This window comes from Sarcophilus harrisii, chromosome 5, assembly GCF_902635505.1.
Source record: "Sarcophilus harrisii chromosome 5, mSarHar1.11, whole genome shotgun sequence".
NCBI lineage: Eukaryota > Metazoa > Chordata > Mammalia > Dasyuromorphia > Dasyuridae > Sarcophilus > Sarcophilus harrisii.
In genome coordinates, this window is record NC_045430.1 from 187,958,361 (window position 1) to 187,973,190 (window position 14,830).

The 14,830-nt window shown below is 36.9% G+C and overlaps 1 protein-coding gene across 3 annotated transcripts in view; it reads left to right on the forward strand.

Annotated features, from left to right (window-relative positions):
• The first annotated feature begins 9,462 nt into the window (after window positions 1–9,462).
• The window catches only part of TTC26 (tetratricopeptide repeat domain 26), a 63,138-nt gene continuing 57,770 nt past the window's right edge, over window positions 9,463–14,830 (forward strand). The window contains exons 1-2 of one of the 3 annotated variants that reach the window (XM_023504911.2): window positions 9,463–10,633; window positions 12,093–12,230. In XM_023504911.2, the coding sequence (XP_023360679.1) occupies window positions 10,265–10,633; window positions 12,093–12,230 (507 nt within the window). In that variant the 5' untranslated portion in view covers window positions 9,463–10,264. Of the gene's footprint in view, window positions 10,634–11,445; window positions 11,779–12,092; window positions 12,231–14,830 lie in introns of those variants that run through there. The other 2 variants (XM_023504908.2, XM_023504909.2) reach the window with 2 other exon arrangements.

A 14,830-nucleotide genomic window follows, 5' to 3' on the forward strand; every position in this document is an offset into this window, starting at 1 on the left:
ATTTACATAATGACTATATCAGTGTAAACAGAAGGATTAATCATAAAACAATCAAAAATGAATCTTGCAAAATTATAAGAACAAGTATGCCTTGAAAAAATGTGATGTGTGATTAAACCCCATCCCCACCCCATTCCCTTGCAGAGATTGAAGTCCAAGGGTGTGGTACACTGCATATGTTTTCAAACTTTTTTTGACGTATTTATTTATCAGGTGTGCTGATTTTTTTTTCCTTTAAAAAATATCATTTGTTGTATGGAATGATTCTCTGAGAGGGAGGAGAATAAGGGATGCTAGGGAAAACCTTGTTGATTAAGAAAAAAGATATGAATAAAATATTTTTAAAACAAAAAGAAAAAATTCATTTTTGTTTTTTCTGTTCTCTTTTTTTTGTATTAGCATTTGGTGCAAACAGTATCTTGAAACTTAATACTTAATACTATGAAGATTAGGCTAATTTTTTCCTTAAAAAGTTTTAAAATTATTCTCAAGTATTAACTGGATCTGGAGATTAAGATTTGGGTTGCTGATGATGCCTCCTTAGCTTGTGAATTTCAGGTTTTTGAAACAGACCACCAAAGAAGAGAGCTTCCTTCAGTTGAATCAAAGTTACATCATCAGCAAATATCCTTTTCTTTCTATTAACTCTGGTTTTGGAGTGAACTGGACAGCAGCATCACAGGGCTGTCATTCAGGAAGCATCCTAATTACTTTGAGCAGGGGGATTTAGACTGGAAAGCCTTGAGTCTTATAGAGTGAAAAAAGCAGGTCCAACATAACCACTTATGTGTCAATTATACTATTTTAAAGAAAAACAAGGTGATAACCATGAAGCCTCAAAACTAATGATGAATTGTTGTGCCACAGTTCTCTTTTATTATCCTGCCTCAGTTTCCCTAATTGGTCCTGCCTCAGCTTCCTTAAATTGTCCTCTTTAGTTTCCCTAAATTGTTCTGCCTCAATCCCCTTAGTTGCAACGCCCCCCTCCGGTTCATTAAGACTGGTATAACTCAGAGGATATAAATTGTCAATGTGTAAACTCAGAAAGGGGGAATCCAGACATTGTCTCTAGCCAGACACTTTCTTACCTCTCAGTTATTAAGAATTTATGGTCCTACCCCCCAACCTGTCAGAACTGAATTGATGGTTCCTGCCTGGAGATTCCTGATCACCAGAGTTTGGACTCCATCCCCCTTGCCTTTGTTTAGCTACTGTGTATAAATATGTCATTGAGATCTCACATTGGCTGCTGAATGCTAGATGCTGGATTCTTGGAGACAATCATCTCATTCAGCCCTGGGACCAAACCATGCATCCATTTGGTCCCAGTAAATCTCTCCTTTTCAATAAAACATTAAAAACTCTTTAATCTCTATCTTGCCTCAGTTTCTCTGGTATTACATTATCATACTTCTCTTAACAGAAAAAATTAGAGATATAGGATGAGACGTGTTTTTGGACAAGACCAGTAGGTAGAATTGTTTTGTTTGAATATGCTCATTTATTACAAGGAGGCATTTTGCTCATGATGGGTGGAAATTGGGAGAGAATAGTAGGCTAGAACAGGCTCAAGCCAAACCAATATATCAGATTTGAAAGTGGAATAAAATAAGACATTTATAATTCATTTAATAGATAACAAGAGGAGGCTTATTTAGCCAGAGTAAGGAAAGATCATTTAAAGGAGTAATATAATAATATTCCATTACATTCAAATGCCTTAATTTATTTAACCATTCCCTCATTGACAAAGTATGACTATGAATATACATGTATATGTATATAGATACATATTTATGTTTGCATGAGTTCTTTCCCTTTTTAATTTGTATACCTTATATTGGATCACCATATCAAAAAGTATCCACAAATTAGTGACTTTCTGGGCTTGATTCCAATTTGCTTTCCAGAATGGCTGAAATAATTATATTTCACAAAACTACCAACAGTGCATCGGTGTCCCTGTGTTCTACTATACACATCCTCCAACAATTGTCCTTTTCCTTTTTTTGCTATCTTTTTAATCTGATGAATATAAAGTAGAACCAGAGAGTTGTTTTAGTTTTTATTTCTCTCATTAGTGATTTCGAATGTTTTTCCCTATAAGATTGCTGATAGCTTGGATTTCGTTTTTGAAAATTGCCTGCTCATATATTTTGACCAGTTATCCTTATTCTTATATAGCTTAATCAGTTTACTATATATCTTGGTTATCCGACCTTTATCAGAAAAACATGTTGCAAAGATTTTCTCCCTATTAAATTATTTCCTTTCTTAGTTTAGCCACGTGAATTTTGTTTGTTGAAAAGTTTTAAAGTTTTGTGCAACCAAAATTGTTCATTTTTGTTTCCTGTGATCCTCATTGTCCTAAGTTTTGTCAAGTACTTGCCCTCTATCCCTAGATGTATCTCCTTTCTTATTTGTTTATGCTATGACCTTCTATATATAATATTGAGAAGTGAATTGCAGGCGGCATCTCTACCAGCCTTATCTATTTCATTGTCCTAGTACTTGGAGTAATGCTTAGTTGTTATTGTTTCTCATATATATATATATATATATATATATTTTTTTTTAACCAAGCCACCACCACCTCTAATCTGTTAGAAGAGATCTGATTTGTGGAGTTTTTAATCTCATACTCACTATGAAAAAGGCCTAAATTTCCAAAATAGCAATGCTTTTATACTAGAAGCATTAAAAAGTCAGGGAGAATGTGTAATCAGATTCTTGGATTGACTTATTTTTTTTTTAACTCTTTGAGCTTATTGCAGAACTATGAGCAATCTAAATTCCATTTTTCCTGAAGGACTATGGGAACCCTTGCTGTCTCTAGGTGGAACAATGAAAGAGAACTTGCTCAATTCACTGTAATTAATTTCCCTGTTAATATGTTACTTTTCCCCCCCAGAATATTCTCATCTACAATTCTATTGCTAAATCCTGCTATTCAACTTTTTATACTATCTTTTTATTCTAACAGTATATACTTTCATCAATTTCCTAATTCTATGTACTCCCATTTATCTCCTAAGTTTGTATATCCTCATTTAGCTGTGAACCTTGTACTACCCTTATTGATTTTTTTGTCTTCTCAAAAGAGCTGTTTCATAATACTACAGAGGGTGTATGTATGTGTAGTGTGTGTGTGTGTGTGTGTGTGTGTGTGTGTTTAAATGAATGTCTCTTCCCTTGCAGGTGTAAATAATAAAGACATACTGTGATTAAGCAAGAAATCAAATTACTTTGATTTACTTCTTCAAGACCTGAATTTGGAATCATAGGTCACAAGATCATTGATTTACCCTAGCAAACTGTTATGAATCTCTTTAAGCCACAGTTTCCTTATCTAGAAAAGTGGAAAGTGACTATAATACCTAACTCAGAGAATTGTTGTTAGGGTCAGATTAGATAATGTATATAAAATGCTAAATAAATGTATACTCATTTATTTTACTTTTTAAACCCTCTGGCTTTATTTCATACCAAGAATGTCAATGTTGCAGTATTTAATTTCTTTCTATTAAGTGTTGATTTGGTCATTGTTGAGTAAACATTTCATGTTAATATCATCAGTTAAATTGATATGAGTAGAGAGTTTAAATACTATATGAAAATCAGAGAAGCAGCAGATTACATTACTTTTACAATTATGGTAGGAAAAAAATATATATACAGACACACACATATATATATGTCTGTATATATATATATATATATATATATATATATATATATATATATAATTTTTTTTTTTGCTGAGGCAATTGGGGTTAATGACTTACCCAGGGTCACACAGCTAGGAAGTGTTAAGTGTCTGAGACCACATTTGAACTCAAGTCATCCTGACTTCAAGGCTAGTGCTCTATCCACTGTACCATCTAGCTGTCCCAGGAAATATATTCTTAACCAAAAAGAAATAGAAGCAAAAGATAAAATGGATAACTTTGATCACATGAAACTGAAAAGTTTCTGCACAGATAAAATTAATGTACCTAGGGTAATAAGAGAAGTGACCAATGGGAAAAAAATCTTTATAGCAAATTTCTTATAAAAAGATTTGATATGTAAGATATGTAAAGAGTTAACAGATACATACTTGTGCATATAACCAAAAGACAATAGATATGTAGTTTAAAAACCAAATAGTTTTAAAAAACAATTGCAAACTTTAAAAAAATCATATAAAATAATACTCTAAATCACAAATAATAAGAGAAATGTACATCAAAACAATCCTGAGATTTTACCTTATATCTTTATAAACTGACAATGATAACAAAAGATGGGAAGAAAATGTTGAAGGGATTGTGGAAAATATGCATTCTGGTACATTATTTGAGGAGTTGCCAAATCAATACCATCAAAGATGAGTAGCAATATAGAATTATAAAATGAAGGAATCACCTTACTCCCCTAAGTAGGGCTTAATATAGTTGGGCAAGGCCAAGGCTTATATATGTCAAAAACCAGTGGGCTGGATATAATCATTTTTAGTTCTTGAGTAGCACTTCTCAGGTAGGCTCATTGGTTGACAATGCAGATATTCCTGAGTCCTGTGGGAAGAGTCTCACAGTAGGATACTGTTGTAATGTTGTAATGAGAGAAGCAGGAGAACAATATAATTACAACATTGTAATGCAAATAACTTCAAAAGATTTAAAAACTCTGATTAATGAAATGACTGACCATGACTTTAGGGGACTAATACGGAAGTATTATTTTTACTTCCTCATATAGAAGTGATGAACTCAAGTGATGAACTTTAAAATGAGACAAAAATTGGACAATTTGGCTATTTTGCTTGACTATACTTACTTGTTATAAGGGATTTTTTTCTTTTCAATTGGGTGGAGAAGAATTTGGAAGGAGGGATGAAGCTAGAAGATAGTGATACCCTCAGAAAATAAAGGGTCATTGAAGCATTTAAGAAACACTTAGAAGAAAATAGAAAGAAATTCAGTAGCATTGTGATAAGCAAGATAAAGTTATGGGCTAAATTTATTATGTGCTTAAAAAAAGGAAGCTATACATAGCAGAGATTCATTACTTCATATGTATCCTCCTTTTCTGTTTAATAAATATTTCTGAATATATTAATGGAGTTCTTCTTGACGGATTTGTTAAATGAGAAGTGAGCTTGTAGAGACTGAGGAACTATCATTTCAATCCACCCAACAGGGTTATGCCCTAGAACCATGAGAATGTTGTGTCAGTCCTGCCCACTCTAGGAACCCCAGACTTTTAATGTCAATAAAGGTCATTTGAACAAGCCAACCTAGCAAAAGAGAACAAGAAGTACCGGGTCCATGTTCTCACTACATTTTGTTGTTTAGCTGTTTCAGTCATGTTCAATGTACTGTGATCTGAGGTTTTCTTGAAAGCTGTGTCAGCAGCATGACTTCATTCTGTGCCACTGAATCAGAGAAATGAGGGAACAGAGGAATACATTTGTAGGGAGCTATGCAACTTTCAATTAAGCTTGAGAAAGAGAAAGCTCATCATCTAGAGGGGGTCTGTTCTGTTCTCCTAGAAGTCACTGAGGCAGAGAAAAAGCAAGACAGGAGGCTGAGATATTTTGATATCTGGCCTTTAGGGAAACCACCATCAAAGGGGAGGAAGTCAGAAAGTGAGCAAAAGGACAACTGAGGAAGAAAACTGAAATTTTCAAAGATCTGAGGAAGAAAACTCAAAGACCTTGAAATAGGCAGACAAAAAAAGGAAGTTATTAATAGCAAAGAGGAAATATGGCCTCCAGTTCTAATAAAAAGAGTCTAATTACATATGAATAAATACTTAAGAGAAAATAAGAAAAATACCTTGAGGAAAATTAATAAATAACTAATGAGACAGAGGACCCTGCAAATTCCCAAGAAAGTATGAAATCACAGTAAGATGTTCCAATTTAAAATGATTTAAATTTACAATTTAAAAGAGAAATAATAATTCAAAAGCAGAATTTATGACTTGCATAGCAGAAATAATTGGCATAATAAAAATACCTGAATCCACAGTGGCAAGTCTTGTCAAAGAAACAAAAAAGAGCATAATCAGGAATGTAAATATATAAAAATGAAGGACAATCTGGAAGAAGAGAAGTAAAGAGTAATGATATTAAAAGGAAATATAAGGAAACATAATCTCCATATAAGCAAAACATAATGATGTAGAAGAAAAGATACACATAGACAACTTAATGATTGTAGATCTCCCAAAAGAACATGATAAGTCAAAAAATCTGAACACATAATGCTCGAAATATCACCAAAAACAAACAAACAAACAAACAAACAAAAAACCCAATGCCTAGAACTTTGGAACACATAAAACTATGTCAATAAAAAGAATCCACGGATTGCCTCCAAGAAAACAAAGCAAAACATAATGCATGCTACAACTTCAAGCCACCTAGTGGTTAAATTTAACAATATCCCTGACAAATAACAAATTTACAAGAAGCCAGAAGAAAGATTTAATATGTAAAGGAAAGGTGATTTCAGTAACACAAGACTATTCTGCACCCACAAAAACCACAAGAGAGAATGGAGTAAGGCATTTAGAAAAGCAAATGTGTTCAAAACGTAGCCAAAATTCATGAAACAGTAAATCTAAGCCTAAAAATAAATAAAAAAGAATGAAAAAGAAAAATGTTCAATTTTAAAAAGGCATTTGAAACATTCCTAGAAAGAAAACAGAAGAAATTATTTGTTCCTCAAATACTCCAAACAACAGAAATACAAAGAAACACAGCAACTGAGGATAACAATAATAAAATAGCAACAGAGACACCATTAAGTTATTTCTTCCTAAATGTAATAAGGAGACAAAGATGAAAGTAGAACTCAAATAGAACAAATTGTGGAGAAACAAACCATAGACTAACCCTCACAACACCCCACCTAAAGGTGAATCAATTTTTTTCGTATTCATTACCTGCTCACAATCCTCATCATATCAAGGAAACAAACAAGAGCTTTGAAAGTTAGAGGTAGAATTTGTTATATAACAAATACAATATTTATTATTGTTATATCAAGGAAAATCAAGGTGTAGAATAATAGGGATTTATAGGTTAATAAATAATCCTCTTTTCCCTTTAGTATGAAAATTTTATTTGGTATTTAAGTTAAGAATAATTTTAAATTATCTAAATAACTACTTTCAGGGAGGATCGAGAGCAGGCAATGGTTATGGGAGATACTGTGAAAGCAAGATGAGCAGGATTTAACAATTCATTGAGTACATAGGGTAAGAAGTCAAGAACTTTGTCCAAAGGTGGGAGCGGAATTAGAGGGGAAGATGGGTTTAGTGGGGGAACATGCTGATTATTCAGCTGGAGTTAACTCAGAAGTGATTAGAAAAAAGGGACTAAAGCTAGCAAAGAAATTTGAATATAGAGATATAGGTCTGGGAATTACTTGCTTTGAAGAAATAATTGAGGAAATTGTGTTTTCCATAAAAGCCATATTATGATGCTTTGTTGTGATATGGCAGAAACCCTGGATTTTCTAAAGCTCTGCTCAAAGAGCCTATTGAAGGTTTAGCATATCCCATTAAACTGAAAAGTCTGAGTAAAAGGTATAGCATATTTTGATTTTAAGGGCATCTAACAACTTAGCTAAGTGGGGAGAGTCTACTGCCAGATTGGCCAGTAGGCAATCTTTTTTGGCCATAGAGATGGAACACATCAAAAAAAAAAAAAATCCTTGAGTCCTCATCTACTTTTGCAATGACAGTAACAAAATTACATAACAGAGTGCAGAGAATCACCATCAAAACCAACAACTTTTGTACAAGGTCTAGTTTCATTGTTGATGTTGGAAATGTGAGTTGTCCAAAAATCAACAGGTTGATACGCTGTTGAATATAAGGAGATAAAATTATATTGATATGAAATTACAGATCATTGATTTGCTAATGATTTGTACATTTGGCAGATATGACAGGAAAAGAAAATGAATCGACCATGTAGCCAAAACAAAGACTAACACAGGGGCAACCCCTCATCCTCTACAAGATGTGAAAGATCATAGAAGAAGGTGTTCAATTCTTTGGGCAAAAAATCTCTATGGAGGATTTACAAAAAGCATTGAACACAAAGATTAAGTCCAGTTGTGATCCATACTGGAGAGAAAAAGACAACTCAATGAGCTCACAAATCCATCTCATGTGAGAGAGCCTAATGCAGGAGAAGAAAGGCCAGAAGTGGGATAACAGAAGGACTTAAATTCAAATACTAGCTCTGCTTCTGTCTCTATTATTATTGATCCCTCTGGGTCTCAGTTTCCTTATCTGTAAAATAGGAGGGAATAGCTTCTGAGATCCTGCCTAGCCCTACATTTTTCTGTATCTACATTTACTCAATGCAGCCTCAGAAGTCAAGATACAACAAAGTATAGATTTTCTATTTCTTGTGCTAACTTTGGACTAACACCACCAAGAAAATAAAGGAACTCCATCAGTTGGCACCACATCATCCATATGTGGAAGCATCAATGATAGCAAATGGAAAACTTTTGAATGCTGTGGATAAGTTCATTTACATTGGCAGTATACTTTCCAAGGATGTAAAAAGTTTGACACATGAATTGCCAGAACTACCTCAGTGTTTGGGAGGATTCTAAGGAAAGTGTGGAAGAGGAGAGGTATTAGACTATCAAACTGAAGGTCTACAGAGGTATAGTGCTACCTTCATTGTTGTATGCCTGTGAAATCTGGATAATGTATCAGTGCCATGACAGGAAACTGAATCACTTCCATTTGAAGGAAGATTCTGAAGATCGCCTGTCAGGGTAATTTAGGTCTTTTTTTCACACAAAACTGCCAAGCATTTCATCTCTGCTATGGAGAGCTCAACTCCGTTGGGTTGACTACATTGTTCAAATGTCCAATGTACACTTTGCCAAAAAGTGCATGTAGAACTCACACAGGGCAAGCGTTCACAAGATGGCCAGAAAAAGTGATACAAGGACAATGTCAAGGTCTCTCTTAAGAACTTTAGAATCTATTGTATGACATAGGACCATCTAGTATAGTACTCTCTCATCAGAGATGCTGGGGTCTATGAGCAAAGCAGAATTGGATTAGCTCAGAAAAAAACACCAGAACCCCAAAGCGAGAGAATCCACCTCAAGTGTTCAGAGACTATTTCTACCCAACCTAAGGCAAAGCCTACTGAGCTCATATTGGTCTGATCAGCTACAGTCAGACACACTAATGTAATTCAAACATAGTAATGTCATTTTGGTCTAATTTGAGAATGAAGAACAACAATAAATCCGTTAACGAAGTGTCTGCTGCTTTTCTCGATACTTCTATAGGTACCCAGCCCTTGGTCTAAAGTGGCCAACTATCTCCTTGGAGCGGAGTTCCGCGGTTTATTTCATTTTGCCAGGCAAGAGATCACGTGTCAAAGCCTGGCAAGTTACTATGGAAACTAAAGAACTGCTATCCCACCGGAAGTAGTTCCCTGAAAATTACAATCCTCCTAAAGGAGGTTATACAGAACTAGAGCTCAAAGAAACCTTCGTCATTCTCTAATTAGGACCTCTCGTTTTTCAGGTGAGGAAACTGAGGCTCAAAGAGGGAGACATCATTTTGTCCAGCATCATACACGTCAAGTCAACAGCCTCTTCCTAAAGTGATGATATAGAGCTGGGATTGAAGTCGCCTCCATAATACGGGGGTCAAGTCCTCCTCTGAGATGCTGCCACATTGGGTGCTGGTGACGCGGACTCCCGAAGGTTAAACCGGCTTGCCGTGGAGTTCGTGCAGAGCAGCGCAGTAGTTCTACGGTGGGACTTGGTCGTTCGGAGATTGTCGGTTTAAATCCTGCGTCAGACATTTGCTAGCGCGCGACCCTGGGTGCCTAATCTCTCTCAACCTCAGTTTCCTCATTCTACAAATAACGCTTTTCTGTCTCAGCTTCCTATTTTGTAAAATGGAAAAGATAGCAATAGCACCTAGCAGCGACCAGACCGGTTGGCCTTGTCCGGACATTGCATCTCGACCCCTTTGCTGGTGCCTGACAAACTGCCTCTCCTGCCTCCTGGGCTTCCTTTGTCTCAGATAAAGCTTCGTTAGTCGGAGAACAAGGATTGTTGTTTGAACGTTGTATTCTTCAAGCTTGGCACGGTGCAAATGCTAGCTGACTGCCTATCTTACAGGGTTGTCGTAAAGGTTAAATAAGAATGACTCCTTAAAGTGCTTGGCAAACCTTAAAGTGCTCTTTTCAAACCAGGAAGCCTTCCGTAGGGTCCTGAGGATGGATGGGACCTGTCTGCTTTCTAGCCCAGCCAGGGAGCTGTGGAGAGGCGCCTTTCTACGAAGATGGCCTGTAGGTGATGAATTCTCTCCAAAACAAAAAAGAACCACAAAGCCAGCGAGCCGGCCTCAGGTGGCACACTCTCCTTTGGGATTGCCGCAAGCAGCAAGGAACCAAGAGCCAGGTGGACCAAGTTCTCGGAGGGCGCTTCTTCCTGGCGCAACGTTCGCTTTCCCTCGCGCCCTCTTCCCTTTCCCCCTCCCTCGCGGTTGCCGTGGAAACGGAGGAGGGAGCTCGGATGCACCGAGTGACCGGAGCCGGGCCTTTGCTTCTTCTCCACAGAGTGGGCTCGATTCAGCCGCCAAGATGGTGAGTGTGCCTGCAAAAAGCGCGGCTGCTGGCTGGACGCAGGAGCCCGGCCAGGACTTGGGGTGGGCTAGGAGGGGGCGACCTGTTCTGGGACTCCGGCTTCTGGCTGAGGCAGCGGCTACAGTGCCGGGCTGTTTGGGGACCTTCCCTGGCAGGAGGGAATACAGTGTCGGAACCCCAAGCCCCACACATGGACCCATGGACTCTGACTTCTTTCTGTCCTCTTTCAGCTCCCCTCCTTCCCTTCCTCCCTCTTCTTCTCCTCAATTTCTTCACCCCTTCTCTTCCTTCTTTTCCCCCTCTCTTTTCCCCTGAATCTCCTTTTCCTCCCTCTTTTCCTCTTTCCCTTTTCCTTCCCCCTTTATCTCTTCTCATCTTTCCTCCTTCCTCCTTGATCTCTCCTCCCTCTGTTCCTCCTCCTCTCCCCTCCTTTTCTCTTATCTCCTCATCTCTCTTCTTTCTATTTTCATCTCTGTCTGCCTTCTTCCCGCTCCTCCCTGATTTGATCTTCTCCTCTCCCCCTTTTCCTTTTCTCCCCCTCTTCTTCCTCCTCTTTCTCCCTCTTTATTTTCCCCTTCCTCTTTGTTCGTCTCCCCTCTTCTTTTCCACCTCTTCTTCCTTCCTCCTTTATCTCCTCCTCCTTTCCCAGATCTCCTCCTTCTTCCCCTCCTCTTCCTCTCCTCTCCTTCCTCTCCCCCTCTTCTTCCTCTTTTTCTCTCCTCTTCCTTCCTCTCCTGATCTTTTCCTCTTCTTCCTCCTCTTCTTTTTCCTCCTCCTCCTCCTCTTCCTCCTCCTCCTCCTCCTCCTCCTCCTCCTCCTCCTCCTCCTCCGTCACCACGGATACTACCTGCCCTGTAATCACCTCTGTTCGTAGCCAGATTATTAGCCAGGGAACCCAGAGACTTGTGATGAGGAGCCTAGAAAAAGGAGAGTGAGGGAAGCAGGGCTGGAGCAGCTGATCCCCTTCTTGGAGGGGAAATTGAGAGCGTGGGAAGAGACAGCTGAGAAGCGGCTGGATTCCCGTGGACCAGCAGAAAGGAACAGAAAGCCAGAGCTGCTGTGCCCGCTCCCTTTTCTAGCATTACACGGGGTTTTGCTCCCTCACTGGTGCATTGGAAAGAATGCAGGATTTGGAACTGGAGAAAGTGGGTTTGACTCCATGCTGAACCTTATTACCTGTGTGGCCTTGGGCATTGGTCTCATTTTTCTCTGTAAAATGAAGGGGTTGGACTAGGGGTCTTCTAAATCTTATCCTTTGATCCTTTACATAAATATTTCCAGGTCTGAGAAAATATTTCTCCACCTTATTTATTTTTTTTTTTAATATTTGTCTTGATCCAAGTAAGGAATTTCAGCTTGCAGTTATTTTGTAACAGGCTCTGCTGGTGCTAGAATTGTTTGCTTCTGTTTTGTTAAAGCCCGGTTTAGATCACAGCACTATTTTCCTTGCGCTTTTCAGATGCTTTCAAGAGCTAAGCCTGCTGTGGGTGGAGACCTACAGCAAATTGACAAGCGGAAGAAGAAAGGGAGAAAGATTCCAAAACTAGAAGAGCTGCTATCACAAAGAGATTTCACTGGAGCCATTACCCTATTGGAGGTAACCTCTAATCTTTTAACTTCTTTGGGGGACCCTCAGTTTTTCAGATAGAAAATAAGGGAGTTAAAGTATATGATAATTGAGGTCTCTTCTAGCTCCAGCTTTCTGATTCCAATCTAGCAGATGAATGTCCTTTCCCCTCCATGAGCTTAAAACCCAATTGATTCTGTAAGTAACTGTCAGTTAACAAGCATTTATTAAGCTCCAACGATATGATCTAAGGCTAGTATATACCTTTTGAAGAGTGAAAACCTTTTTATATCTAGATTCTGTTTAATCTACTATGTGATGGATAGAAAACCTAACTGGTCTCTATGCTGTGGTAAAAACAAAACAAAACGTTTATTATAATAATTATTCACAAATTGATTGTCTTGTTCAACTCAAATTTTGGCCACTTAATTCTTGGAGTAGTTGTTGCAGCATTTTGTGTAAGTTTAAAGAATCCTGGGTTTTGATGCTTTTATTGTAATAAAAAATAACTTTTAGAAATGTTTCTGAGTAATGAAAAGGGGGCTCATATGAGTTAAAGCAGCATAGACAGAGGAAGGGACACTAAAATAAAAGAAAAAAGCCTAATCAAGGTTTTCTTGCGGCATGATGCCAAAATAGTTTCTAAAGCACTATTTCCGAGTCGGTCAACCACATGAGTTATAAGTATAGTAAATATACTTCTAATTGTTATTATGTATTTCTTTTTTTCAGCTTTTGTCTCTTTAAAAACATTGATTTTGTTTTATCCTTCCTTTAAAATGAAACACCTGACAGGCCTACTCATCCCCTTGTGAGGATAATGATAATGTGGAGTGTATTTGATAGGTTTTTATCTAAGTCAAGAAAATGATTCTCATTCAGTCAGCAATAATGATTAATGCTATGTATATTTATTTGTATGCATGATTCTTTCCTGTTACTGTAAATATCTCAGTTTCTCCAAAGCAATAAGGTATTTTTATCCCCAAAGTGCTGTAATCTGTAGGAGATAGGGGTAGGACCTAGAGCTACTTAAAGATATCTTTTTTTCCCCTTGAGACAATTGGGGTTAAGTGACTTGCCCAGGGTCACACATCTAGGAAGTGTTAAATATCTGAGATCAAATTTGAACTTGCACCCTCCTGACTTCAGGGCTGATGCTCTATCCATTACATCACCTAGCTGCCCCCAAAAGATATCTTTTTTAAAAAAAAGATATTTGGAAATGTTTAAAATGGAAAATGTTTATAACTTAAATTGAAAATAAAATGACAACAGAAAATTTTGCTTGAAGATATCTTAACTAAATTCAGTGGCCGCTAAAAGAAGATTATACATGGATGAGGTCTTAAATTAACTCCTAAGGGTTTCTTAATAGTTTTTCTTGGATTGACTGGGCTAATGTTTTTCTTCTAACATTAATCCTGCAAATCACAAGAGGTGCTTTTTCTAGAGAATTTTGTGTTTACAGAAAGATTGGTCTGTTATTCAGTTTTTAAAGTAACTTAGGAATTTAAATTTAGGGAAAAAGGACCTTTGGATAAGGTGTATATGCCATCTAGGTGGGTAAGCTAGCCTGAAAGATATGGGTTAGAAGTTCTTTAATGTTTTCTGGGATTTAGATTTTGTGAATCTGTTTCCATTATATTTCTTATAAACTTGCTATTGAATTCTACTTTCTAATCTATTTTGCTACCCTGTCCTATTTTTACACTCAAAATTATCATTGTTTTGTATATATTTATTTCTATCTATCCTTTTCTTTTATACTTTTTCCTCTCCTTGACATCCTTTCTCCACTTTTTAAGAAAAAGGAGTTGTTCAGAGAGGTGTGCTTAACATTAGGGAGCTATATTCAATGAAGTCAACTTCCATTCCACTACTGTTCTTCTTTATTTCTTGTCCAATTCCTGAAAATAGATTATCTTTTCTTTATGAGCTAGGAAAGTGGAATTGGTGTTATGACTAATACCTCCCTGAATCTATAATCCTTAATTCTCCTCTCCATTCTCTTTAGTTTCTACTTGATTATCTATTGAGTTTAACATAGTTCAACACCATACTCTTACATTTGTGTTCAACTCTGTTGATACAGATAGAAGTGAGATTTATGTTTAGTTTGTTCTCCCCACTCTCTTCTTCTTGTTTGTATCATTTTCTACAGAAGCACCCTGCTTATGAGAGAAAATAAGTTCTACCTTATTATCATGAGATAATAATAAAAAAATAACAAAATTGCATCCAGACCTTTTTTAAGCTCCTTTTAATTACCATTGGAGACATTAGTGTTTTAAAGAAATCTTTGTTTCTTTGTCCACTTTAGAGTATAAATATTTTATCATTATAAAGATCCTCCTGATTGTTTAAATATATCTACCTTTCTTTGTTTCAACTGGTTTGCTTGCTTTTCAAAGTATTTATCCCATTCTGGTCTTTTCATTAGAAATACTTGGAAATCCTGTTTTATTATCTTTTATCCGCTGGAATATCATTTCCCAAGCTTTCCTTTCTTTTAAAGTTGGAACTACCAGGTTGTATATCATTCATACTATGGTTTGTTTCTTGGGGACTAGAACGAACACACATACATTTTGAAGTCAGAACTAATCTAGTCAGTAAGATCCAAA